The sequence below is a fragment of the Myotis yumanensis genome, unplaced genomic scaffold, assembly GCF_028538775.1.
Source record: "Myotis yumanensis isolate MYYU_CA2020_CCGP unplaced genomic scaffold, mMyoYum1.0.hap1 SCAF_20, whole genome shotgun sequence".
Classification (NCBI taxonomy): Eukaryota; Metazoa; Chordata; class Mammalia; order Chiroptera; family Vespertilionidae; genus Myotis; species Myotis yumanensis.
In genome coordinates this window covers 8625662-8653584 of record NW_027223771.1, presented here as the reverse complement: position 1 = coordinate 8653584, position 27923 = coordinate 8625662, and the positions used below count along the sequence as shown (strand labels likewise).

At 56.7% G+C, this 27923-nt stretch overlaps 1 protein-coding gene and 1 non-coding gene across 2 annotated transcripts; both read left to right on the top strand.

Annotated features, from left to right (window-relative positions):
- The first annotated feature begins 597 nt into the window (after nucleotides 1–597).
- MTMR10 (myotubularin related protein 10) lies at nucleotides 598–27498 on the top strand. Its single transcript, XM_070400650.1, is given in 17 exon segments — nucleotides 598–738; nucleotides 1525–1585; nucleotides 6184–6320; nucleotides 6443–6515; nucleotides 7381–7523; nucleotides 12208–12298; nucleotides 17528–17699; nucleotides 19030–19117; nucleotides 19995–20083; nucleotides 20685–20815; nucleotides 21310–21379; nucleotides 22024–22094; nucleotides 23115–23284; nucleotides 24561–24614; nucleotides 24616–24732; nucleotides 25474–25656; nucleotides 26758–27498. Coding segments are annotated over 17 exon segments (2307 nt in total). The 5' UTR covers nucleotides 598–678; the 3' UTR covers nucleotides 27355–27498.
- On the top strand, nucleotides 23850–23972 carry LOC138998710 (small nucleolar RNA SNORA77). Its single transcript, XR_011469216.1, has one exon. It is a non-coding gene; the product is annotated as a small nucleolar RNA SNORA77 (small nucleolar RNA).
- Nucleotides 27499–27923: the final 425 nt, after the last annotated feature.

The following is a 27923-nucleotide window of genomic DNA, read 5'->3' as shown; positions in this document are numbered from 1 at the left end:
GGGTGACCCTTCCCTCCAACCGGGATCCTCTCCACTTCACACGACAGCGATCGCGCGAGCTCGGTGCCTACTGAGCAGCACCCACGGGACATGTCCCAGGAGAAGGGGGGCAGACGGGACAAGGAGGCCCTGAGCCCCGGTCACGGCCCGCTCCGCTGTCAGCGTAGATCCCAGGGGGCCGGCCAGACCTCCGCGGGCCGCCGTGACCCCCGCGGGCCACCGTAGTTCCCCGGGGGCCGCCGTGACCCCTGCGGGTCGCCGTGACCCCCGCGGGCCACCGTAGGCGCGCCGTCCCCCGGCTGCGCGCGCAACATGGCTGCCGCGCGCCGCTGCCCCCCGCGCCCCCGCTGAGGAGGACCCGGCGGCGGGTGCGCGGCGCCGGCCCCGAGTGACGGTGACGGCGCCGGCGAGGGCTCGAGGCCCAGAGCGCCCGGCCGCCAGCCCCGCGCGCGCCGTCTCTCGGGGCGGGGCCCCTTCCGGGGATGGGCCCGGCGGTCGCCCGCGGCCCCGTCCCGAGTCTGGCCCGGCCCCTCCCCGCTCGGGCGGGCGCTCCGCCGCGTCCCCGCCCGTCAGTGCGCCGGGCTCGGCTGGCCGCACGGGGAGCTCTCGGCCCGCGGCGGGTCCCGGCTGGCGAGCGGGCCGGGGCGGGACGGCGACGGCGACGGCGGCGGCGGCACCATGTTCTCCCTCAAGCCGCCCAGACCCACCTTCCGGTCCTACCTGCTGCCGCCGCCCCAGGTACACGGCCCTCCCGCCCCGCGCGCCTCTGCTCGGCTTCGGGGAGCCGCCGGGCGGCCCCATGGCCCCCGGTCCCCCCGACACCCTGTCCCCTGGTGCCCCCGACACCCTGTCCCCCCGTCCCCATGGCCCCCGGTCCCCCCGACACCCTGTCCCCTGGTCCCCCCGACACCCTGTCCCCCCGTCCCCATGGCCCCTGGTCCCACCGACACCCTGTTCCTCGGTCCCCCCGTCCCCATGGCCCCCAGTCCCCCCGACACCCTGTCCCCTGGTCCCCCCGACACCCTGTTCCCGTCCCCCCGACACCCTGTCCCCCCGTCCCCATGGCCCCCGGTCCCCCCGACACCCTGTCCCCTGGTGCCCCCGACACCCTGTCCCTCGGCCCCCCCGTCCCCCCGTCCCCCCGTCCCCAGCCGCGCGGGTGCCAGAGCCCGCACTCACTCGGTGAAAAGTTGTAAAACTCCGCCGGCCGCTGCGCCCGGAGCTGCGAGCCCGGCGCCCCCACCCCCACCCCCACCCCCAGGGCGGCCGCCCACGTGACCGCCCGGCCGCAGGGCCCGCGGGCACCTGCCGGGGTTAGGGCACCTGCCCGTCGCTTGATGTTTTATTGCCCCGACTCCCCAGTCGATCTTAAAAAGAACCTGGTGGGAAAAAAATGGGCAAGGATCGGAGGGGGACGGACGGACGGGACGGTGCAGGGCCACCGCGCAGGGAGCAGAAGGCGCGGGTTGGGGTCTGTCTCGTGGGGGGTCGCGCTGAAGCCGCTGTTCTGCGCCCCCGTTTCAGGCCGAGGATGCGTTTGACTCGGAGCCGAAGATCAAAAAGCTGGAGCCGGTCCTGCTGCCGGGTGAGCGTCGGGGGTCAGGGGTCCCGGCAGGTCCTGGGCGGGGGGGGGGGGGGGGGGGGGGGGGTCGCCTGGGGGCGCTCTCCTGTTTTCAGTTTTTAAACTTGATCGGGTTAAACAGAATAAAGAGTCTGACCACCGCGGGGGGCGCGGGAGAAAGAAGTTTCGCGTGGAACCGAGCCTCACCCTTCGAAAGGGGCGCGTCTGTTGGGGTTCGTCCTGGGGAACGGGAGGCCTCGCAGAAAGTGGCCCAGGGTGTCACCCCGCTTCTCCGTGTCTCCTGAAATGCCCCCTTTTTTTTTCTTTTCCTCTTCCTTTTTCTTTTCTTCTTCTTCTTCTTCTTTTTTTTTCTTTTTGGTTAATCCTCACCCCTGGGTATTTTTTCCTTTGATTTTTATTTTTTATTTTTCTAAAATATATTTTACTGATTTTTTACAGAGAGGAAGGGAGAGGGATAGAGAGTTAGAAACATCGATAAGAGAGAAACATCGATCAGCTGCCTCCTGCACACCCCCTACTGGGGATGTGCCCGCAACCAAGGTACATGCCCTTGACCGGAATCGAACCCGGGACCCTTCGGTCTGCAGGCGGACGCTCTGTCCACTGAGCCAAACTGGCCAGGGCCCATTGATTTATTTTATTTTTATTTATTTATATTTTATGTATGTTTTTTATTGATTTCAGAGAGGAAGGGAGAAGGAGAGAGAGAGAGACACACACACATCCATGATGAGAGAGAATCGTGGATCGGCTGCCTCCTGCACGCCCCACACTGGGGATGGAGCCCGCAACCCGGGCATGTGCCCTGACCGGGAATCGAACCCGGGACCCTTCAGTCCACAGGCTGACGCTCTATCCACTGAGCCACACCGGCCAGGGCCCATTGATATATTTTCAGAGCGATTGCAAGGGAGGGGGAGAGACAGAGAGAGAGAGAGAAACATCCCTGGGTTGCCTCCCAAATTCACCCCGTCAGGGGCCGGCGGTGGAACCTGCCACCCAGGCACCTGCCCTTGACCGGGAATCGAACTCGAGACCCTTTCGGTCCTCGGGCTGGCAGTCTAACCACTGAGCCACCGGCCGGGGCTGAACCCGCTTTTTCCCCAGCAGCCTCTGGGGGACCGAGACAGTGGAGTACTCTTTGCCCTGCCTGTCTGTCTGGCCGTCGCTGTAACAGCATGAAAAGCCGATTTTATTGCGCCCGGGTCTCTGTCAACCAGCAACGCAGCTTAGACCTTTGAATTCCTGACGTGCTGATCGTTGTTTTTTGTCCCCGTCTCCCCGCCCCCAGGTGTCAGCTGTGTCTGCAGATGCAGGCGTTTTATCTAGAAAGGCCAGGGCCTTCCCCGCAGAGGCCCCTCCACGCTGGGGCCGTCACCTTGTGGGAGGGGCTGTTCTGTGCTCTGCAGGGTGCTTATCCACATCCCTGGCCTCCTCCCACTGGGGCCGCCCCTCATCCACCGCCTCATTGACACAACCAGCGAGTCTCCAGCGTCCCCCAAACTGCCCCCCCCACCCCCGGGGCAACATGTCCTTCCCGTTCAGACTCAGGGGCTAGAACAGAAGTTACTTTCCAGGCCCCTTGTCAGGCTTCGCTTCCCCCTTCAGGGTTAGGATTTGACCCAGTACGTAGTGTGGTCCAGGCTGCAGATGCAGGGCTGGGTTCTTAAAGCTTCGCGTTTACACCTAAGACGTGCCTGCGGGAGTGTTAGCATCAGTGAGCTGGAAGGACTTTTCCTCGGGGGCCGTCTGTTCTGTAGAATTAACCTGAAAACTCCCCTTTCTGCCTGAAGTCACCGTTCTGGGGGAAGACGTGAGCTCATCTCCTCGCTGTGTGCGGTTTACCCGTCCTGGGGTCACAGCGGAGCCTGGGCTCCTGACCCGTGCTAACTTTTTGCAGGGCTCTGACTTGCAGGCATGGTGGCTCTGGCCCCGGCGTTCTGCGTGCGCTCAGCCTCGTCCTCCCCGAACTCCAGCCAGCCCTAAATTAGCGTGTCCACCGCCTGCCTTCTCGTCAGTCCTTCCCACACGCTTCCCGGCTTCTTTCCGTGTGGCCACCCTGTCGTGGTCTCTGCTTCCTGCCTCGCCTGTCAGTCTCCTCTCCGACCCCCCCTGCCACCTCGCCGCCCCTGCTCTGCCCTGCAGCCTCCCCGTGAATCTAGGGGACGAGCGGAGGGGGTGAATCAGTCAGGAACCACGGGGAGCCTGGCGGTCACCTGTGGCTCCCATGCACCGGGACAAGGAGCCATTGTTCCCGGCCGTCCTGCATGCTCTGCTTTGGCCCGGCGCCTGGGGTTCAGGGATATCCTACCCCAGTCGCCCAGAGCGTGAACTCGTAACCCAATAGGCAGATGAAAATCACAACACAAAATCGTTGTTTGTGTACGGGGATCGCGTGCTCCGTTGGAACGTAAGCCTGAATTTAAAACAAGCCTCATTTTAAGAAGCAGAGAGAGAGAGAGAGAGAGAAAAAAGAACTTGACAAATAATGGAGTTTAGACGGTGGTGTGTGCTCATATGTTCAGCTGGCCTGGTTCGTGAACCTGCTCGAGGCTGCGGCTGTGCCTACGTCACCTTTGCGGCCCGAGGCCTACCCTGGTCTGCACGGGGATGTGGGTGGGTGGGACCGGGTGGGGCTGGGAGCGGTGGGTGCAGGACACAGCCCTCCGCCCGGAGGCCACGTGGAGTTGGCGCCGGGCCAGGCGCCCCGTCTGGCCGCAGGCTCACTGTTCTGCGGGTACTAAACCCGTGGTCCTTGCTTCAGGTCGAGGAGCTAGAGCTGGAGGAGACGGGGTCCTGCCCTGGGCGGTTAGTTCGCTGGGGAAAGGCTCCCCTGGAGGACGCAGGGGAAGGTCACCTGAGCCGGGTTTGGGGGCAGGGAGGCCGTCGCGGAAAGGGCTCCCGCTCTGCGCCTGAGTGCCCGCCAGGCTCGCCTGTGCTCAGGCTGCGTGTCGGTTCCACTCTGTGCCTTCCCCCCTGCGGGGCCAGCGGCATTTTCACGATGAGTCACGAGTCTGTTGATAGCGAACGAGTCGGTTGATAGCGAACGCACTGATTGTCGGAGGCGTCTGTAATCAGATCAGGAGCACTTGGCATGGGCCGTCTGGAACGTGAAACCAGCCCTCGTTGGGTGGCCGCCGTGTGCATCTCTGCATATTTGTGGCGCGCGGCCGCGTGTGCCCTGTTCTGTGACCCGCCTCGCTGTTAGCTGCTTCCCAGTTGGGCCGCGCATCCCTCAGGCAAAGCCTCTCGCTCGGATGCCTTGTGTTGTTCCATACCTGCTTGAGGTTGGCTCTTAGAGGTGACGGCAGGCTGGTTCTGCCGCACTTTGGCTCATGGACACGTCGCTTTAGCAAGAGCAGAGCACGCGGGGCCGTGAGCAGTGCAGCCCCTGCAGCGTCGTCGCATCAGGCTGTTCCCACCCGAACCGTGAGCGTGTGGGCTGCCGCCGCCGGGGCTCGGCCGGCGTTGGGCTCCTCACCTCCTCCCTCCCACCCTCGTCTCTGTACCTAGCAGCTCCTGCTCAGAAACTGTTGGTGAAGCTCCATCAGTAAACTCGGCTTCAACAGGACCAGCTCTTCCACCTCCTTGCTTTGCTAACGCTCCACCCGCCGCCCTCTGCACTGCCGCTCTGTGCAGGAGTCCCCCCTCATCTGCGCTTTGCTGTCCGCAGTGTCAGCCACCCGTGCTCAGCCACAGTCTGGAAATACTACAGGGAACATGCCAGAAATGAACACACCATTCCTGAGTTTTAAGTTGTGCACCAGGCTGAATAGCGTGGTGAAATCTCGCAGTCCGGCTGCTCCGGGGATATGAATCGACCTTTTGTCCAGCGTCCGATGCTGTCTGTGGCGCGTCACTTAGAGAGGGTGGTGTGGGGACTGTAATTGGGATCGTCGTGGCGCGCTAGGTGCTTGGGGCTGGTCAGCAAACGGGTTCTGTCTGTTTCTGTGAAAGGTTTGTACCCGCAGAAACAGACCGAGTGGATCCGCACCCTGATTCTTGCTTAAAAACGGCTCTGGGTCTGGTGGAGTCTTAGACCTTGAAGTGTAGAATTGATGGTAACCAGGCTTTAAATAAGTCATGGAAAAGTATTCTTTTGAAAGCACGTTTTCCCTTTTATTTTGGTTTGTTGCTTTCCTTTAATCTCCCCTTTTAACTCTAAATGATATTATAGAGCTTTACCACCAACAGAGGGATCATTGGAGTGCGTAGGGAAACTCGATTTGGATTTATGGAGGATTCGTAAAATACGTAGATCGCAGTGTTACTTTTGAGGTTAAAGCTGAACTCTTTATCGTTTCTTAAAAAATTAAGACATAGGTTTGGGAGATGTTGATGGAATACAGATATTCCGTCAGATGACACGGTGCAGGAGGGGGTGTTGCCTTCCTCTCAGTTGGGGGGCAGAGTGCAGGCGGGGTCCTCCGTGCCGGTCTCCCAAGTGGAGGTCAGCCTCGCCGACACTGACCGCTGTGAGGGTGCAGGTGCTCGCGGTTCTGACTGTCGTCACCCGGGCAGTCCCTCCAGGTCACATGGCGCCTGGTGACCCGTTAGCGTGGAGAGGTGGCGCACACCATGACGGTTCTCTTTTCCTAAAGGAGAAATTGTTGTGAATGAAGTCAGTTTTGTGAGGAAATGCATCGCCACGGACACGAGTCAGTACGACCTGTGGGGAAAGCTGATATGCAGCAACTTCAAAATTTCCTTCATTACGGACGACCCAATGCCACTGCAGGTAGGTTCTGCTCGTGTGCTGTTCGTGTCGAGGCCTTTGACCCTAAAAGTGAGTTAAGGCTGATGCTACCAGTGCGAGGTTAACGGGAAAAGAGTTAACGTGAACATAACTTTTTATTTCAGAAATTCCATTACAGAAACCTTCTTCTTGGTGAACATGATGTCCCTTTAACGTGTATTGAGCAAATCGTCACAGGTATGTATTATTCTTTTTACACATATACTAGTGGCCCGGTGCACAGATTCATGCCCATTGAAAGGAAATTAAGGAGAAGAAATCGGTCTCCCTCCTCCCTGGTTCCGGGGCATGTGACCCGAGAACCGCCGCTCCCAAGTCACCGCAGCTCAGCAGCTCCTGCATTGAGCGTCTGCTCCCTGGTGGTCAGTGTGCGTTATATGTACCGGACAGTCAGACGGTCACCTAGCCTTTTATATAAGTAGATATATATGTATATATTTATTGGTTTCAGAGAAAAAGGGAGAGGAAGATAGAAACATCCATGGTGAGAGAGAATCATGGATCAGCTGCCTCCTGCACGCCCCACACTGGGGATGGAGCCCACAACCCAGGCATGTGCCCTGACCGGGAACCAAACCACTGAGCACACTGGCTGGGCCATATTATTCTTTACTTAGTCCCTAAAGCTGATTCTACCCTGGAAGAATTGCTTGAAGATACTCAGATACTTGGGTTGGAAGTTTATTTCTGTAGGTTTTTCTTTCTTTTTTTTGAGTCCCAGGAACATTCATGAAAAACAGAGGTAAAAAAAATTAAAGTGGAGCTATAAAATGAATCGCTTTTTATATTTTCTAGTATTTGTCCTCTTTTAAATTAAAATTGTAATCATAAAGTGTATCTAGATGGTGGTGGTTGGTGCGCCAACAATCATTTGAAATACCTTCAAAAGCAAAGACAAAATCGATCCCCCAAATAAGTACCGTGAGGGCCCAGGGGGCTCAGGGCGCTTGTCCTCCCCGTTGGCATCACCCAGCACTCGTTAGGGCGCTGCAGGGAGAGTCACCGGGACTAGTTCTCTCACCCTACCCTTCTTCTCGCTCAGTGAACGACCACAAGAGGAAGCAGAAGGTCCTGGGCCCCAACCAGAAGCTGAAGTTCAATCCGACCGAGTTAATCATTTACTGTAAAGACTTCAGGATCGTCCGATTCCGCTTTGATGAATCCGGCCCTGAAAGTGCCAAAAAGGTACCGGCTTGTTTTGTTTTGGCTCAGCTGTGTCGGGTCCTGGGCTGTGCACCATACGGATCCATTTCGGTTCTCCTGGAAGTTTTCACTTCTCAATTGCCCAGATTTTTTTTATTTTTAGGGGAATTTTACCAGCTCCTAAAATAGCACAAAGTGTTGTGGAGATGAGTGCATCTTTTACACAAGACCATTTCCGACTGGTTTCTTTCTTTTAAAAGACCGAAAAGATGGGGGTGTATTGTCTGAGGCATGGTAAGACCTCAGAACTTGCTCAGCTCACCAGAAGTTGGACCCAGTTACGTAAATAAGGGTTAGGCACAGGCAGAGTAGTGGGAGGGGCCTGCCAAGTCTTCGTGCTTCACAGAAAGCCAGTGCCTCAGTCTGAGTGACTTCCACAGGCAGCTGACAGCGAGGGCCTTGCACTGTCCTGTCTCCCCGGCCTCCGGGGGATGTGTACTGCCCATCCGTGGAGCGAGCAGCCAGGGCAGAAATCCCCACTTGGATTCCACGTTTTGGCTTTTGCCGAGAGTGGAACCCGAGGCCCGGTGCCTCCTGGTCCCGTCTGTAGCGCAGCACGTGCAGCGACTAGTGACGGGGTCCGAGGAGAAGCCTGCCCGTATCTGGGGAGAAGCCTGCCCGCACCTGGGGAGAGAGCCACAGGCTCCCAGTGCGGCAGCAAGGGGCGTTCTCAGGAGTGCGGTGGCCTTGGCCCCCCCAAAACTGGGTGTGTTTGTTTTCCGTGACCGATAGGCTTACCACAGTACATTTTTTGTTGATATCAAAAGGAGGCGTCAGCGATCTCAAGGCAGCTGCCTGCATTTGCTTGGGTTGGGAGGGTAGATGTATTTTTAGAGTTAGAAGCAACAGTGTCTTCACAGGAAGGCGGCAAGCAAGAGAGGAACGTCTGAAAATGCATGGCCACGGGACCAGGGTGTCCAGCAGAGGATGGTGGGTCTGTGGCTGACCGCCTGCAGGTGGCGCCTGTAAGACCACCTGTCGGCATCTGCATTGTTGAAAGTTCAGCGAGGCTACTCTGAAGGCCCCTTTTATCAATTTGTGGTTTTGGCATTTTAATTTGACGTGCCTATTCTTACATAGGAGGACTTTAGAATTAATTAGGTAGAAGGCTATTTAAAATACTTTAGCTAAGTTACCTTCTTGAACTGAAATATGTGCTAGTAATTCAGTCGATTAAGGATCAAGATTCTGTTGATGAAAACCCTGACTTCAGAGTGTAGAATGTCGAGACTAGTGACAGCACAGAACTTAGGAGCCTGACTTAGAACAGGATATAGTTTTAAAAATATTTTTTTATTGATTTCAGAGAGGGAGAGGGAGAGAGATACATCAATGATGAGAGAGAATCATAGATTGGCTGCCTCCTGCACGCCCCCCACTGAGGATGGAGCCCGCAACCCAGGCATTTGCCCTTGGCCGGAATCGAACCTGGGACCCTTCAGTCCATGGGCCGACGCTCTCGCCACTGAGCCAAACCAGCCAGGGCAAGAACAGGATATTTTTAAAGAAAGAACTTGATACAGTGGCCCAGGATTCTTGCAGAAAGTTTACCTCGCTCCCACTCTCTACCATATCTTTCAGGCGACACTGTCAGTGGCTGGGAATTAGAATTACCTGGCCTGCTCCTGAGCCATCTAGATGCCTCGGTGGTCATTTTTGATGTCTGAGCAGTGTGCCGGGTCTAGTTGAGAAAATAAAGCATGAACAAGTGAAAATCAAGTAACAGTACAAAGTAGCAACATAAAGGGTTTCCCACATAAGTGACCAGCTGCCAGATGAATGACAGGGTGTCCCTTGTCCACTTGCTGCTTGGAAGTGGTGGGTGCTCATTGAACTGTCCACGCAGCCAGCTGGTCCAGCTTTCTGGGCCCTGGCCCACGACCAGTGTCTGGCAGAAACCCTTTCCCCGCCGTCTTCACATATAAAAGCATGTTGCCGCAGACCCGGAAGAAGTACTCTTTGTCTGGGGCAGAGTCCTAAGGTGGGGCGTGCAGGGAGAGAAAAGGCCCTGAGAATATAAATAGAACACTTTCCCCCGACTTACCGTCTTCAAGCACAGAGGGTTATGTCGCCTGTGGCTGCCAGAGCTTCGTTCCTTCGTGAGTTAATAGCAAAAATTCCCGCTTGCTTTTCTTTCAAGGGAAGGTTTGCATCTAAACGGAGGTAAGTGGGGAGCTCCAGATGGGCTCTACCCCCTGGAAACACGGAATGCTGCGTTTTCTCTGGGAATGCTGATTTTGTGCGTTGTTTTAAAATAACATGTTCAGAGTTCTCTGCTGGGTGAACCGTGTGATGCTTAGGGAAGACGTTGCAAAATTAGAATAATTATGTATGCAAATGAGACCTACAGTTTGAAAGTCCTCCAGACTTAGTGATGGGAGCTGGGCATGGGGGCGGAGGCTGTTAACAGAGAGTGCGGGAAAGCCGAGGGAAGTGGGTTCCTGGCTCCCCTCTCTCCTCGGGACGCCCTAGACCAGCACCCAGAGCGCAGCCCAGGTAGCACGTGTAGGTGCCTGTCCGGTTCCCAGAGGTGCCCCTGCTCAGCCCTGTGAGGTCTGCACTCTCGAGACTCCTCTACCCAACACCCAGCTCAGTCGTGCCGCCCAGTCCACCACGGTGCGCGTAGACTGTGTCTGCCTCAGTGTTTATGTCCTTCTCTCCTGCCCATGCTCTTCGACCTAACACTTGTCTCTAACCCTCTGTGTGATGTGCCGTTTCTGCTCTGTGGCCGTAAGAGCACACTCTAACCGATGACATGTGTCTTTGGTGAAAACAAGGCCCATGGCTGCTTCCTGAGGGTCTCGGAGAGAGAGGTGCCGGTTGGTTGCTGGCTCGGAGCACCCATCTCCCTGTTGTATCAGTAACTCACTTTGTCAGCGGGGACTTTCAGTGCAGTGGCTGCTAAGCTCAGAGCCCCTCAGGAAGTTCCTGCAGAGACGGCGAATGCGGTCGCCAGGCCTCACTGGGCCTGCAGCCAGGGCCTGCTGGCTGCCCCTCCATCCCGAGCCTGCTCCCGTCCTCACTGCGCTCCTCTCCTCCTGCTGGTCTCCTGCTCCTGCAGCCCTCAGAGTGATCTGACTCTTCCTTTCTCATCCTCTTGTTGACGGGCTGTCTCCCCACTGGGATCCGCGCTTAATGAGGACGGGTTTGCGTCCCTCTTGCTCATGCAGCCTCCCCGGGCTGGACACGGAGGCTCGGTCAGTGGCTGCTGAGTGAGGGCGATGCTGAGCTCACCGTGAGGAAGGGGCTGACCGACGGGGAGGACAGCCTGTGTCTGACGCTGTGCTGACACTCGCAGTGTGATGGGACGACCTTGGGCGCGCAGCCACACCCACCGCCTGGTGGGGGAGCGGAGGGGAGCGGTCTCCCCAGCAGCGTGTGGCAGGTCAGACAGAGTGTGTGCAGAGGCCCCAGGGGGTGCTAAGGGGGAGGGGAGCCAGCTTGTGGAGCGTCAGGAAGAGGGACTCTGCTGTGGAGGCAGCTGGGAGCCACAGAGGATTGTATCCTGAGAGCAGACCTGTTGGTCGGGATCCACCTTCGGAGGAGAATTCTAGGTGCTGTGGGTTGTTTTCAGGACGTAGGGAAGCCCCAGCGATGCCATCAGGTGAGCAGCTTGCAGATGTGGCTGTGGGCGTGCAGAGAAATGGACAGAAATGGAGTCTCGCACAGTCGCAGGGCGCAGCTCTCAGTAGGTTTTGCCAGAAGAAGTGCTTTCAGGGAGCTGCTGAGCAGGTCAGGCTGCAGGTGCACCCGGAGCGCCGCTGTGATCGGTGGGACTCAGGCTGTGCTGAGGCCTGAGGACAAGGGGATGTTACACACGTTCCAGGAAGTGGGCTGTTCTTGTTAGTCAACACTGAGACGAACAGTAACCTCCGTCTTCTTAGTTGTGCGTCTCAGTAAGACAGGAAGCATTCTGCAGAAAGCTGTCATTGTGTTCTAAGCAAGAAGCTGACACATACCTACCAGTTAATAGCATTTGCATCAACCCACCCCAAACTAACAACTAACAACGCTTGCCTTGCTGGCTCGCTGTCAGCAGCATATCGTGCTGGCTTCATGCTCTTCCTTCTAGACCATAGTCACTCTTTGCAGTAGGATCTCTGCTGTCCTCTTCTTGCGTTGTCTTCAGTTTCTTCCTTCTTGCTCACCTCCCACCATCCAGCCCAGGGCTTTCTAAGAACAGGGCCTTCTACCAGCAGCAGCTAAGAATGATGAGCAGCACATTTCACATATGGCTCCCCCGGAGGCCAAGCGCGCAGTAGGGCGAGCGATTCCTGCCCGGCTATAGCTGCGTCTCCGTTTTGCAGACGCGCATACTGAGGCTTTCTCTTTTTTAGGAGTGGGTGTGTCGCTGCCTTTTGGGAGAAGGCGTCTCTAGTTTTCAAGGGTCATTTATTTGAATAAAATTACTTGCCTGTTAAAATTCAACTCAGCAAGCACTTGCTGCATACCATCTGCTCACTAAAGCTTAAACAGTGTCTTGGGGGCACAGCAGTGAGTGAGACACCGGCCCTAAGGGGCTCTTTCACATTCCAGGTCAACAGGAAACCGTGGAGATAAGTCCCTGTGGTCACTGCCCCAAGATGCTCCCACAGCAAGGCCTGAATGTGCATTTCATTTACCTACGTGTGTTAACATGGAATTCTAAATGTAGAATCTTTCCTAGGTGTGCCTTGCCATAGCTCATTATTCCCAGCCAACAGACCTCCAGCTACTCTTTGCATTTGAATATGTTGGGAAAAAATACCACAATTCAGGTAAATATGCAAATATTACATATTGTGACTGTCACTTTGCATTGTGTCGATTTTATCCTTATGTTCCCCGGGAGCCTCCTGCGACAAGGCCTTGGTGACTGTGGGATTGTCAGCTTCTCGCCTGGAGAGGAAGCCCTGTGGGCAGAGACGGGTGGGTCAGGCGGTTCCTTACACAGCGGCCGGAAGAGCCGGTGAGCAGCTGGAACAGGAAGCGGGTCCCTGTTTACCACGGCCTCGGCGTGTTTATGACGGAGACGGAGACGGACGCACCCTCCCTCTTTGAGTTGTAGCTTAAGTTCATCTTACTTTTTAAGAAACCTGGCAGGAAATGAAGAGATACTTGAAACGCATAATCCTTTCTGGCCAGGCGTGATTCAGGAACTGAAGTGGTGGCACTTTTTAGTGGACTTCACAACAGGATGAGATGGACGGCAGGAACAGGCAGGGTTGTTTTTTGTTATTGTTTTTTATTGATTCCAGAGAGGAAGGGAGAGGGAGAGAGAGAGAAACATCGGTGATGAGAGAGACACAACGATTGGTTGCCTCCTGCATGCACCCAACCAGGGCCAGGGATCAAGCCTGCAACTGCGGCACTCGCCCTTGACCGGAATCGAACCCGGGACCCTTCAGTCCGCAGGCCGACGCTCTGTCCACTGAGCCGAATGGGCTAGGCTAGGCAGTTTTTATAAATGTAAAATAGTTCTGGCCCTAGCCGGCTTGACTCAGTGGATAGAGCGTAGGCCTGCGGACTGAAGGGTTACGGGTTTGATGCTGGTCAGGGGCATATGCCTTGGTTGTGGGCTCGATCCCCAGTGGTGGGTGTGCGGGAGGCAGCCGATCAATGATCCTGTCTTATCATTGATGTTTCTATCTCTCTCTCCCTTCCTCTCTGAAATCAATAAAAATATTTTATTTTTCTTAATATATTTTATTGATTTTTCTACAGAGAGGAAGGGAGAGAGATAGAGAGTTAGAAACATTGATGAGAGAGAGACATCGATCAGCTGCCTCCTGCACACCTCCCACCGGGGATGTGCCCGCAACCAAGGTACGTGCCCTTGACCAGAATCGAACCTGGGACCCTTCAGTCCGCAGGCCGACGCTTTATCCACTGAGCCAAACCGGTTAGGGCAATAAAAATATTTTAAAAATATAAATAAAATAAAATAGTTCTGTCCACATATCTGTGTCAGCAATGACATCACCAAGGAGGAGTCCAGATGGCCATGTAATTCTGTACATTAGCTCTATATACTAATATAACTTTAATCAACCATTTTTTAAAGCCTCATAAAAGCATGGAGAGAAAACGAAGAGGGCATGTCTTACATTAGCCCCTTGTGGGTTAGTGACCACACGACTGCTCGCTCACTGAGTCACGTGGTCTCCCCTCCTCACGGAAGAAAAGTAAATCAGTTACATATTTATAATGGAAGGTCCCTTCACCCCAGCATGGTCTGGGGGGATCTTATAAATTGTTAATTGTACTAGTCTTGACATTTTGTTGCCTCAAAACATATGGTAGTAATTTAGTCACCTGTAGGGTGAACGTTCTGCAGCGTCACCATATTAAGTGCAGTAAGATGTCGGAACAGTACCTGCGGCTGCATGAGGCACAGCAGTCTCCCTGCTTTAGAAGACACGTGGGAAGTGTCTCCCATAGAGGACAGTGACCGCCATGCTGTCAGAACGAAGCCTTTTTCTCGGGCACAGTATTTATAGGGTGTGCGTGTGACTTAATTTTTCTTATCAAAATATTACTAATTGTAATCTAGACTTGAACAATGCAGTTGATTTGTTAGGTTCATTTCTTAACGTAAAGAAACTCCCTTACTGTGGAAAAGCCGTGTGGGTCAGAGGGTGTCCCATTGGGTCAGCCCCGAGCTGTCATGTGATCATCGGGTCACGGTCAGGGGTCACCGTCAGGGTCACGGTCCAGGACAGCAGCTGGAAGGGCTGTTTCAGGGGTGCGGAGCGGTAGGACAGCCTCTGGTTCCCGCTTACACTCCTTTATGATCCAGGCCAATTCTTGCTGGTGCTTCTTTTCTGGTAGAAACGCGGAGCCCGGAGTACAGATCCTCAGCCTCTGCGCAGTGCAGTGCCGTGTGCCCCGCAGGCACAGGAGCTTCACTCTGCTTGGCTGACCTGCTGCTGCTTCGCTCACTGTCCAGCCTTCTTCCTCCAGCCCTGTGGGTCTCTGGGTTAACAAGACCTCAAGTAGTCTGTGCAGCCCAGAGCGCTTCCCCTGAATTGCCTTGTGCGCATCACTCAGTTCTCTGTATCTTCTTATCTATAGCTTGTTGATAACATTGATACATGACACGTAAAGCGTTCAGGAGCATTTTTTTACATCCGCCAGGCTCCTCCTCCTCTGACAAGTACTTCGTAAGCATGACGGTTGGCCAGGGCGCTGTGAAGGCTCCTCAGAGCCTTGACACCTTCCGCGCTGTTGCAGAAGCAGAAGCGGCTGCTCTAATATCGGAAGGAGCCTGAGACGCCCACACTCTGCAGTCAGAGGTCATGGCTGAGAGGGAGAGATGCCCAGTAGCCACCCTGAGCCTCTGGGTGGCATCTTGGCTCCTGGGCTGGTTAAAGCAGTCCTTTCTGCAGGCAGGTCGGCGACAGAGCTTTGTCCACAGTGAGGCCTGAAGGTGGAGGGCGTCCCTGCTGTTCTCTGAGAGGAGCCTTAGCGGCCCTTGGCTCCCACTCGGAGCTCTTCTCCGAGCTTCAGCACCGCTTGAGCAGAGAGCATCTCCCAGATGCTCCGCAGTCACCCGGCCCTTCTGGGCGGTCCTGGAGCTCAGCGAGCTGCGCGCACCCCTCGCGCACGGCTCGTCACCGAGGCCCGGCCGGGAACAATGGTGCCTTTGAATGGAAAGGAGCCACGAGGCTGTTTTCATCCGTCAGCTCATCAGTGGGCAGATGATGTCCAGAAACACACTCATCCTTGTTGTGAAGTGATAAGAGGTCAGGGGATGCTCAAGGATTGCAAGCCCCGTGCGTGACCTTCGGCCCCAGCTGGCAGCTCTGGTCAGCGACGCACTCGAAACGCTGGCCTCCCAGCAGGACGTGGTCGTCTTCAGGGAGGTCCGTCTTCCTCCTGGTAACACTGGGCTCAGGCCACACTCCCTCAGCTGCCTGAGGGAAGCCACGTAGAGGGCACAGTTCACGGGAAACGGTGCAGGGACTCCAAGTTGGTTGCTTGTCAGTTCTTCTCCGATCCCCAGTGCGGCTGTCGATGTTGTGCTCGGTCCTCCTGTCTCCTGCACACTGGAGGCTCCTGACCCACCACGTGCATCCGAGTCCCTGGCTCGGGCCCAGGCCCGGGTTCGAGCCCCGCGCTGACTTGCCTCCTCGAGCATCCGAATGGTCACAGCTCTGCTTTCGCCTTCTTCGCGCATCTAGTTCCCGCAGTGCCATCAGAGCCGGGCTTTCTTTTCCTCCGGAGGTGCTCTCGCCTCAGGCGGTAGCGAGTGCTCAGCCTGGTGCACTCACATCTGAGATTTCAAAACACTGACGGGTTGGGTTTGACTCAGCTGGGGGTGAGCCGCCAGGCTGCTAACAGCTCTCAGAGTGTGACTGCGCTGCCCGCTTCTGGTGGGGTGGCGATGGTCTCGTGTGGCGAGGACGCGGGGGCAGCATTGAATGGTGGTGGTGACAGGACGTCGTCTGTGCCTGGTTCTAGTTCGGTGATGCTTGCTGGGGGTTTCTGATAAACTCCCTCTCAAGTTAAGGAAATTCCCCTTTGTTCTGATTTGCTCACGTTTGAGGTTTTCAGTCACAAGCAGGTGTTAAACTGTCAGATGCTCCCTGCGCTCACAAGCCCATCACGCGGTTTCCCCCCTTCACATGGTCACGTGGACGTGCAGGACGGAGTCTCTTCCTGTGGGTGTGGTTCTCGGACCGCTGTGTCCTCGGGCACCGCCTGGAGATGCCGTGCAGGTGCCGCGTGCTGGAGGGTCTCCAGCCTGCATGCTGCGGGCCCGCGCTTCCGTTCTTCAGAGTCAGGACCAGTGGGCTCTTACAGCAGGGGTGGGGGGTGGGGAACCTTTCTCCTGCCAGGGGCCACTTGGATGCTTATGACATCATTCAGGGGCATACGGAGCTCTCAGCTGAAAAATGAGCCCGCTCCGTTTGGTCAGTTAACTCACCCTGGTGCCTTGGCAGGGCCAGACCAAGCGATATCCTGGGCCTTCTGCGGCCCGAGGGCTGGACGTTCCCCACCCCTACTTTACGGGATAGAATTCCAGATTCCTCGCTGGCACGAAGACCCTTCATAATCCAGAGTCGCCTGTCAGTGAATACAGTGCTGGAGTGGGCGTGGCCTCCTCGTGGGTGAGGGAGGGTTCTCATGGCTGCGGAGGAGATCGGGGTCAGAGAACAGTGGGAAGGCCAGGTCAGGCCAGCTGTTGACAAGGGCAGCGCAGCAGTGTCAGGGGCGTCAGCCGGGAGGCCCGCCCCGTGCAGCCCGCCCCTGAGACGCTGGACCAGAAAGGTGTGCTGTCTGCCACCAGATTGGCAGGAGGCGGCTGACTGGTGGGCATCTTCCCGGGCTGTGGGTGCTCCCAGGAGAGCCGTGCTCCCCGGTAGGGAGGGCTCCTGCTCCGGAGCTTCAAGCCCGGGCCTTTCTGCTGAGTCCCGGGGGCCCGGCTCTCCGGTGCAGGGCGAGGGTCCCCGTGGGCTCGGCACAGGAAAGCAGCGGACGGGGGAGGCGAGGACAGTGCAGCGAGCCGCAGCAGCTGATGATGAAGGTGAGGGTCTGACGGCCTGGGCGCAGAGATGCCGGCTGCGGGCATTTCTCTTCCAGGCAGCACGTGGAGAAAAGGAGCAGTGACCTGGATTTCGCCCGATTTGGGGCAGAGGGACGAGGGAGGCTGGTGAATGGCTTCCGGAGAATAGGAGGCAGTAAAGGGGGAGGAAGCGCTGGGGCAGGTGGTCAGGAAGAGAGAGGAGGGAAGACGCTGGCCTGGTCCAGAGTGACCGGGAGGCATTGGAGACGGAGCCGGGACAGGGAAGGTGCTCCGGAGGGGACGGGTGAGGACAGCATGAGGGGGTGCTCTGACAGAGGGTGCCCGGGCCAGGCTGCTGGGAGGAGGGAGACACCCTTGAAGGGACTCCCAGGACAAGAGGAGGAGGTGCCACCTGAGGGTGTTTGCGGCAGGAGAGAGGACAGGCGTGTTGGAGACGGGACTGTGAAAGCAAACCTAATAACACTGCTTTTTCTTGTAGCCAACACACTCAACGGGATTCCCACGGGCGGTGGCGGCGGGGCCGGAGGTGGCAGCAGCCAGAAGACGCCCCTCTTTGAGACATACTCTGACTGGGACCGTGAAGTCAAGCGGACGGGCGCCTCCGGGTGGAGGGTCTGCTCCATCAACGAGGGCTACATGATATCCACGTGGTGAGTCCGGCCCCATGCGTGACAACCAGGCTCCATGCATGACAAGCAGGCTCCATGCATGGCAACCAGGCTCCATGCGTGACAACCAGGCTCCATGCGTGACAGCCAGGCTCCATGCGTGACAGCCAGGCTCTATGCATGAGAACCAGGCTCCATGCGTGACAGCCAGGCTCCATGCGTGACAGCCAGGCTCCATGGGTGACAACCAGGCTCCGCGGTCATGGCTCACTTCAGGCTGTGGCTCACGGATAGTTGTTATAATGCTCTAACGGGTATTTTATAGTGAAGATAGGGCTTTTTTTTCACATAACGACAGCACCACTCTCCACTGAAAGAGTTGGCCAGCCTTCCTGCTGTTGTGGGCAGTCCAGTCCGTGTGTGTGTGTGTTTGCATGTTGTCAGTGTCTTTCAGGGCCGGTGTGTCCAGGTCAGGAGCACAGTGAGCTGTTGGGGAGGACTCTCTGGCCTTTAGATGATGACAGGCTCCGCCCACCCTGTTAGCTGCCTCTTTTTTTTTTTTTCCCCAAAACCTGGTTATTTGTTCTGTAGAATTGTCCACTTTCTCAGTCTTGCTGGTTTTTCCCGGGGTGACCTCCAGCGTGTTCCTCTGTCTGCTGTCCTCCCTGTAACATGGTAGCTCCATCCAGAGGTTTAATTGGGGATTCGTTAGATTCAGGTTCAGGGCTTTGGCAAGGCGCTCGGGGGGTGGGGCTCTGCACCTCCTGCTTCACCCGTGGGCCTGGGCGTCGCTGTGATGTGACTGGCAGAGGGCCCAGCGGCAGCCGGCCCGGCCCGTGTTGAGGAGCACCCGCCGGGGCTGGTGAGGCCTGCCTGTCCCCCTGCCCGGCCCAGTGGAGGAAAGAGAGAGGCCGTGTCTTAAGTGGCACTGGGCTGCCCATGAGTACCTGCTGTCTGATGGGGTCCTGGAGTCAGCCTGGCTTTGGATGGGGAGGAGGGAGGAGGGAGGAGGGAGGGCGCTGCAGCTTCTGGGTAGATTGGTGGGTTTGCTTTGTTCGTGTACCTTACCTGTCAGGAGGGCAAAGGCAGGCATGCTTTTCAGGCCTGTTTGCTTGATAGTCATTCTGGGCAACTTTCCAAATTCTCCTCTGGGTTTTCCCTGCTGTCCTAGGAATGTCCTGGGAATTGGCCACATCAGACATGCTTCCTGCTGAGATGTCTGGGACGGTCCGTGCCCTCACGGTGTCCACTGTATGGCTGCGAAGTGGGGTGTACAGCCCGTGGGGAGGAAGGTGTGTGATGACACGTGGGGTCACAGGGCACCCTGCCCTGCCCAGAGCACAGCCCTGATGGTGTTTGCTTTCTCCCTCAGCCTTCCGGAGTACTTCGTGGTGCCCAGCTCCTTGGCCGACCAGGACCTGAAGACCTTCTCCCACTCTTTCGTTGGGAGGAGGATGCCGGTGAGTGATAGCTGTTGGGTTTCAGAGCACGGGTGCCCGTTTCCCACCCGGTCACGCGAGGCTCTGCCTCCCACCCGGTCACTCGAGGCTCTGTCTCCCACCTGGTCACGTGAGGCTCATGTCTCTCTCTCCCGGTCACGTGAGGCTCATGTCTCCCGCCCGGTCACGCGAGGCTCATGTCTCCCATCCGGTCACGTGAGGCTCTGCCTCCCACCCGGTCACGTGAGGCTCATGTCTCCCACCCGGTCACGTGAGGCTCATGTCTCCCACCCGGTCAGTGAGGCTCATGTCTCCCACCCGGTCAGTGAGGCTCATGTCTCCCGCCCGGTCACGCGAGGCTCATGTCTCTCTCCCGGTCACGCGAGGCTCATGTCTCCCACCCGGTCAGTGAGGCTCATGTCTCCCGCCCGGTCACGTGAGGCTCATGTCTCTCTCCCGGTCACGCGAGGCTCATGTCTCCCATCCGGTCACGTGAGGCTCTGCCTCCCACCCGGTCACGTGAGGCTCTGCCTCCCACCCGGTCACACGAGGCTCATGTCTCTCTCCCGGTCACGCGAGGCTCATGTCTCTCTCCCGGTCACGTGAGGCTCTGCCTCCCACCCGGTCACGCGAGGCTCTGCCTCCCACCCGGTCACGCGAGGCTCATGTCTCCCGCCCGGTCACGCGAGGCTCATGTCTCTCTCCCGGTCACGTGAGGCTCTGCCTCCCACCCGGTCACGCGAGGCTCATGTCTCTCTCCCGGTCACGCGAGGCTCTGCCTCCCGCCCGGTCACGCGAGGCTCATGTCTCTCTCCCGGTCACGCGAGGCTCTGCCTCCCGCCCGGTCACGCGAGGCTCTGCCTCCCGCCCGGTCACGCGAGGCTCTCTTCCGTTCCAGCTCTGGTGCTGGAGCCACTCGAACGGCAGTGCTCTCGTGCGGACGGCCCTCATCAAGGACCTGCTGCAGCAGCGGAAGATCGACCAGAGGTGGTCACCATACAGTGAACTGCTGACCAACGACACTAGTGGGGACTGGTAGTCTGTTAGCTCACCCCAGGCCTAGAGAAGAAGCCTCAGAGGCCCTGTCAGCTCATCATGTCCAAGACCAACTCCAGACGCGGCCACTGCACCTCTCCCAGCTGCTCTCAGAACCTGGGGTCCCTCCTGATGCCTTTCTCTCTCTTTCCTTCCTGTGTCCGAGCCATCGCCTCCTCCTGTCACTTCACACACGTCCTCTCACCTGGGCCCTTTGCACCAGCTGTCCCTCTACCTAGAACCCTTTTCCCCAGCACAGCTCCTTGGGCTTGGCTTCAGTGTCGGCTACACAGGGGCTTTTCTAACCACGGGACGGGGACTCGCCTGCGCTCACCTGATCACATCACCCTCGGCGCTCACCACCGCCCGCTAGTTCCTCATTTACCCCCACCCCCTCCCCCAGGGAGGGAAACCCATGGAGGCGGAGGCCTGGCCCGTCTTGCTCATCTCTCTGTCCCCAGCTCTGAGGGCAGTGATGAGCTCAGAGTAGGTGTTCAGGAAATGATGTGGAATAAACCAGTGACCAGTGACGGAAGGGTTTTGTCTCCATTAGGATTTGCAACGCGATAACCAAGAGTCACCCGCAGAGGAGTGATGTCTATAAGTCAGATCTGGATAAGACTCTGCCCAACATCCAAGACATACAAGCGGCTTTTGTGAAGCTTAAACAGCTATGTGTTAATGGTAATTTCTTTGTTATTTTATATATATATGTGTGTGTGTGTGTGTGTGTGTGTGTAGTGAACGGGGGAATACAGCATTGTGTGAGGCATGTCAGGAAAAGTGATATTCCTTAAAATTCTAGAAATAGATTTATTTAAGTAGAGGTTTATTGAAATGTTTGTACAAATTATTACTGTATGAGAAGGTCAGGAGCGCTTAGAGAATGAAGTACAAACAAATGCTTTCTGTTTGGGAGGGAAAATGAACCCAATAAATCACCTTCAAATCATGACAGGTAGGGTGGGTGCTTTTACGGAGAAACAACGTGCTGCCTTACAGACACAGAGGTGTAAGCCACTTTTAAACATTAAAGATGGCTCCCCTTCCCTCTGGTATTGATCACGTAAAATTAAGCTTAAAACCCCCGAGAACTCGTCTTTGTGTGTGTGTGTGTGTGTGTGTGTGTGTGTGTGTGAATGTAACCACATGCCTATGTAATTATGTGTTCATCACAGAGCCCTTTGAAGAGACTGAAGAGAGGTGGTTGTCCTCACTGGAAGGTACTCGGTGGCTAGAATATGTGAGGTTTGTACAACCACTTTCCCCTTTTCTTTGACTTTATACTTTGAAATAATTACAGACTCGCAGGAGATGCAAAAATAGTACAAGAGCCAGCATCTTCCCCAGCCTCCCCATGGCCGCTTCTTCCGTGACTCGGCTGCGGTCCGGCAGCCGGGAAATGGGCAGGGTACAGGCGGCAGGCTCCTCACTTCAGCAGTGTACACGCTCGTGCGTGTGCGTGTGCGTGTGCGTGTGGTTCTGTGTGCTGATACCACATGTCTAAATCCCTGTGACCACCGCCACAGTCACAGTACAACCCCATCAGCGCGGGCTCCCTCCTGCCCATTTAGAGTCGCACGCTCACTCCCCTCCCACCCCGTTCCCTGGCAGCCCCTGCTCTCTCTCCATCTCTGTCGTCTCGTCATTTCAAGAATGTTGTCTAAATCAACTCCTTCCTTTTCTAAAAGGTCATTGAATTTTCTTGATATGAAAACCAGACTTTTCTCTGTTGAAGAATCACATAAATACTAAAGAAATCCATAAACGTTATTGAGAATACAAATGTGTACAGTGAAAGATTAGATTTGCTTGATTTCAAGGACTTTAAAAAAAACACCTTTGTAGTGGAAATGGGGTTTTTCACAGAATTTTCCCTCTCCTCTCCCCAGGGCATTCCTGAAACATTCAGCAGAACTTGTGTACACACTAGAAAGCAGGCGAGTCTCTGTCGTCCTCCAAGGTAACTCACGACCGTGGTCCGTCACCTGCCAGCGTGGGCACCACCGTCCACGTTCAGTCCGTGTCTGCTCTCCGCCTTCTCTTACTGACGACACTGCCACCACACACGCCCGGTCTCCCACGCCAGAGGGAGCCAGTAGCACAGAGACTCCCAGGGGAGAACAGGAGGAGGCAGCTTCCTGCCCAGCGTGCGGGGGAAGGTGCTCCCCGACCTCCTGGAGTCACGCAGTGTGTCCGTCTGGGCCACGCATGCTTTCTCTCTAATCGTGCCACCACCTCATTCATGCAGATGGTGGTGTGAGTGCTCGGCTCCGGCTCAGTGTGCCTCTAATCGGATCACCAGGAATGTGAATTTTGTCTACTGGTTAGCAGGAATGATCGCAATATAAAACCTTTCCGTTAGCAAAACGTACTTCTGTATTGAATAACTCCAGAGCCAATAGAGTTTCTAAGCTTACGGATAAGGGCTGATCAACCATGAGCTTCCTGATAACACACGCAATTCACGTTGCATAGGAGGTGAATACCCAATGCTGCCGAGGCTCTCAAATGTAACGGCTTCAATAAAGATATTTAAAAGCCTCAGGGAGCCATAGTAGCGCACGCCTTCCAGTTGCGGTTGGCGGTACCGTCAGAGTGTGAGCTCGGGCACGCGGAGCCCCGTGGGGAGTCTCCTCGCTCGCCGGTGGGTGTCAGCCGCTGCACGGTTCCACTCGGCACGTTCCCCGGCCTTTGCTGTGATACAAATGGCCCGCGCTTGACTAACTGTCTCACAGATGTGTTTGTTTAAAGGTTATTGCGGTATAACTTACATACTATAAAATTCACCCTTTCTCAATGTCGAAGTTAGTAAGTATACAGTTTTAGAGGTTTTTTTGTTATTTATTTATTTAAAAAAAATTTTAGGCCTACTGCGAGTAGCTACCCCCCTCACAGAACACTGACTCGCCCGCTCCCTTTCCTTCCCGTTCTCTCCGCCTTGCTCTGTGTGGTCCTCATTTTCTCTCTGTTTTCTTGACAGAGGAGGAGGGAAGAGACTTGAGCTGCGTCGTTGCGTCCCTTGTGCAAGTGATGCTGGATCCCTACTTCCGGACAATCCCTGGGTTCCAGAGTCTGATCCAGAAGGAGTGGGTGATGTCGGGGTACCAGTTCCTGGACAGGTGCAACCACCTGAAGAGGTCGGAGAAGGAGGTAACGCAGCTCATGCCGACGGCCCGTCTGCGGGGCGGGGAGATGTTCCCCTGGGAGGACGGGGCTTTCTGTTTTTATTTTTAATACATTTTCATTGATCTCAGAGGCGAAGGGAGAGGGAGAGAGAGAAACATCCATGATGAGAGAGAATCATGGATCGGCTGCCTCCTGCACATCCCCCACTGAGGATCGAGCCTGCAACCCGGGCAGGTGCCCCGACTGGGAATCGAACTGTGACCTCCTGGTTCATAGGTCAATGCTCAACCACTGAGCCACACCAGCTGGGTGACGGGGGAACTTTTTAAATGCTGCACGTAACACGCAGCTCATAGTCCGGGACCGACGACTGGATTCCAGCCCCCGTGGGGGATGTGCTGAAGGTCATTGTCGCTGCACAGGTGGAATCTAAAGAAGTGGCTCTGGAGTTTCTCTAAGTTGAAAATACTTAAAGAAGGGCATTCACTCTTCCGCAGAGCAGGTGGCCAGCACGTTAGATTGTTGAAAACCCCGCTTTGGAATGTCACATTTTCGCACCGTGGGCGCCTGTTACGAATGGAGGCGTGTCGCAGACGCACTGTGCCCGGCCGCAGTCCCGGGCGGGGCTTTCTACGTCTGCCACAGAAACATTCCAGGGCCCTGTGACCGCCTTGACCGGTCAAGGGCGCTGCCGCTGCCCGGGGACACGAATGGAAGTGCAGAGGGTCACGCTGGTCACGGCTCGGGGTCCGTGCTGCCTCGGATCCCTAGCGGAGCTGCGGGCGGCCCTGCCAGGGTCTTGTCGCCGACTGTTTCAGGAGGCACATCTGGCTGTCCCTGGGGCACGGCCTGGGCCTGTGGCCTGGGCCTGTGGCCTGGGCCTGTGGCCAGTCATTTCCTGAAACTCGGGGCGGTTCTGGAAGCCGCGCCTGCAGGGCCAACCAAAGCTGTTTATAGAAGCTGGTTTTGGTCTGGGTGTCCCATGGGTTTTTGTTCCCAATCAGTGTGTCCAGGCGAGACTCCCACACATTTCCGTTGCCCGTCCTGTGGACAGACTGCCCGCCGTGCGTCCTCCCGCGTCGCACGCCTCAGGCAGGTGCGGGCCGCGGTGCTGGCCCCTCGAACGAGCTTCCGGGTGTGACGTGAGCTGCTGCCTCATGTCCTCAGGTTCTAGCTCAGCTGGGCCGGGCTGTGGGCCAGGGGCTCTGTTAGTCGTGTCTTCCTCCGTCAGGGATTAATTTGGAAGGAAGTGTGTGAAGGGAGGGACGGGTTGGTAACCCACTTGTGGTTCCCCGTCCAGTCTCCGCTGTTCCTGCTGTTCCTGGACGCCACCTGGCAGCTGCTGGACCAGTACCCCGGCCGCCTTCGAGTTCTCCGAGACCTACCTGGCCGTGCTGGGCGACAGCACCCGCATCTCCCTGTTCGGCACCTTCCTCTTCAACTCGCCGCACCAGCGGGTGAAGCAGAGCACGGTGAGGACACTGCGGCCGTGGCTGCATTGTTGTAACACTTTATTGAGAGCGACTGGAAGGACAGGTGGCCGTGCATTTAAAATGCATCCTTTTAAACGATGCCTCCTGCCCTGCTCCCGGGCTGGGGTCCAGGTACCGCGGTCACTGGACAGGTGACGGGGCTCTCCGCTCAGGTAGATGGCAGCGGCTCCATCCAAACGCAGTTTTACTTTATTTTATTCTTACTTTTCATTAAAAAAAAAATCTGTATTGTTAGAAAGAAATCTGTATTGTTGAAATATTACATACGTCTCCCGTTTTCGCCCATGGAGCCCTCCGGCCCACCCCGCCCCCTGCCCCTTCACCACCCTGTTGCCCGTGTCCGTGGGTTATGCATACCAGCCAAGACAGTGTTACACCTGACAGGTAATGGCACGAATGTATGGCCGTGGGCTTATTGGGTGAGATGCTGCAGTTACAAAACACCTGGGACGGTTGTGGTATCACGTGTGAGATCTTACTTCGCATAGCACATCCCCGTGGCCCAGCGTCCAGCTTCCTCTGTCTTCAGGAAGAGAGCGTGCTCGCTCACGCAGGGGGTGACGTGTCCTCGGGCCTGAGGTGCCCGGATGCTCGTGGGCCGCGTGGCTCGGGGTCCGACGGCGCTTGTGTGGTGGCGCGAGAATGGCCCATCCGAAACCAGGAACTCGTGCGAGACAATCTTTGTATCTTCTTCAGAGATTCAAACGTTTTATCTTGCAGGAATTTGCTATAAGCAAAAATATCCAGTTGGGTGATGAAAAGGGTTTAAAGTTCCCCTCGGTGTGGGACTGGTCGCTCCAGTTCACCGCGAAGGACCGCACGCTCTTCCACAGCCCCCTGTACGTCGGGAGGAGCACGCCCTGCGTGCGGGACAGCGCCGCCAAGGCCTTCAAGCGGACGAAGGTAATGGCGCGGGCACTCCCGGACAGACACTCCCAGACACTCCCGGACACTCCAGACACTCCCAGACACTCCCAGACAGACACTCCCGGACACTCCCAGACTGACACTCCCAGATACTCCCAGACAGACACTCCCAGACACTCCCAGACAGACACTCCCAGACACTCCCGGACACTCCCGGACAATCCCAGACACTCCCGGACACTCCCAGACAGACACTCCCAGACACTCCCGGACACTCCCGGACACTCCCGGACACTCCCGGACACTCCCAGACAGACACTCCCGGACACTCCCGGACACTCCCAGGCACTCCCAGGCACTCCCGGACACTCCCGGACACTCCAGACACTCCCGGACACTCCCAGACACTCCCTGTCCACACACACGGCTTTAGAAGTCACCCCCCTCCCAGGACGAGTCTGCCAGGGCAGGCTGCGGGATCCTGCACTTTTTACCCGACTTGGCTCTACGCGGGCTTTCCTCCTCGGCACCCGAGGCCCACGGAGCCCTGGGCAGCGTCCGAGAGTCAGCAGATCACAGCTCTGAGCCTGGAGGCCCCGCTCCCGAGACCCGTCCACTCGGCCTCTTGTTCCTTCTAGGATCAGCCAGGGTGGATTTGTTCCAAGCCAGAAATCTTAGAAATTGGCACGTCAGCAAAGTAATGGGTAGATACCAGCTCCCACCCCATGCAGGCTCGTGGCGTCAGGCCTGGGAAAGCACAGCCACGGTGGAGGAGCAGTGCGAAGGCAGGGACAGGGTCAGGCCGAGAGCCCACCCGTTTCCCGTGGCACCGAGGGCGTGCTTGCCGTGGTACTGAGGGTGTGCTTGCCGTGGCACCTTTGCTGTCTTTTTAAAGCAGGGGTCCTCAAACTTTTTAAACGGGGGGCCAGTCACTGTCCCTCAGACCGTTGGAGGGCCGGACTATAGTTTAAAAAAAAACTATGAACAAATTCCTATGCACCCAGCAGTGGCAAAAACACCCGGCCGGCCGGATAAATGTTTTCGGCGGGCCGCATGTGGCCCGCGGGCCGCAGTTTGAGGACCCCTGTTCTAATCGGAAGCCCGGGACCACAGTGCTAACCTCTCTCTCCCGCACAGAAGAACTACAGCTCCACCCTGCGGGGGATGCCGGTCTCGCTCAGGAACGGACTCCTCGGTGACCAGGAATCACTCCCACGGAGGAACTCCCTGATCTTACAAGTGAGGCCGGACCCGCCTCCGCACGCCGAGGGCCAGGACGGCGGCCTGGAGCAGTTCTTCCGGGAGTGGCTGTGCAAACCGGCCGACCTGCACGGCGTGCTCCTGCCCCATCTGTCGGCCACGCACATAAAGCTCTGGAAACTGTGTTACTTCCGCTGGGTCCCCGAGGCCCAGATCGATCGTGGGGGCTTCGTCACTGCCTTCCACCGGCTCTCGCTGCTGGCCGACGAGGTGGATGTGCTGAGCAGGACGCTGCGGCAGCACCGGGCCGGCCCGCTGGAGGCCTGCTACGCGGAGCTGGACCAGAGCCGGATGTACTTCCGGGCCCGCGGCCCGCACGACACCTCGGGGACGCCGGAGTTCCTCTCCTCCTCCTTTCCCTTCTCCCCCGTCGGCAACCTCTGCAGGCGAAGCATTTCAGGAACACCACTGAGCAAGTTTCTAAGCGGGGCCAAAATCTGGCTGTCTACGGAGACACTGGCAAACGAAGACTAAAGAGGAGTATTTTCTGAACATTCTGAGGAGCTAGGAACGTTTTTCCTCTGAATTAAGTCGCTAACCTAGGCATCTGAAGCCCTAATAATTGTATATGTGAGAATAACCATTGAGATTTGCACTAATGTTGAAAAACATGCCGAATTGTGCTTCCCTCACTGTTTTTAGGAGATAGGCGTACATTTTTGGTCTCGATGTCCTTTTTCTGTTGTTCTAGGTCCGGCTCACTTCTGCTGATTCGCAGGCAGGCATTCCACACTTACTACTGTGATCACATGAACCAGGTTTTGTCCGCACCCCCTCTCCCGGCTGCCTGGTGAGGGGTACCTGATCCTCAGATGAGCAACCCAGAACAGCACAGGTCAGGAGAGCATGAAGTCAGTGTGTAGCCGACGTTCAGGGAACGCCGCTAACCCCAGCCGGCGTCCGTAGGTATCGGTGTCTTTTTCTGGTCACTTTCTGTCGTCTCTGGTTGGACTCACCCCGGGGGTCAGTGTTCAGCACTGTAACTTATTCCATCACCTTGGGACCGTAGGTCACTGTGTCTTACAGTTGGGCGTTTGCCCGCA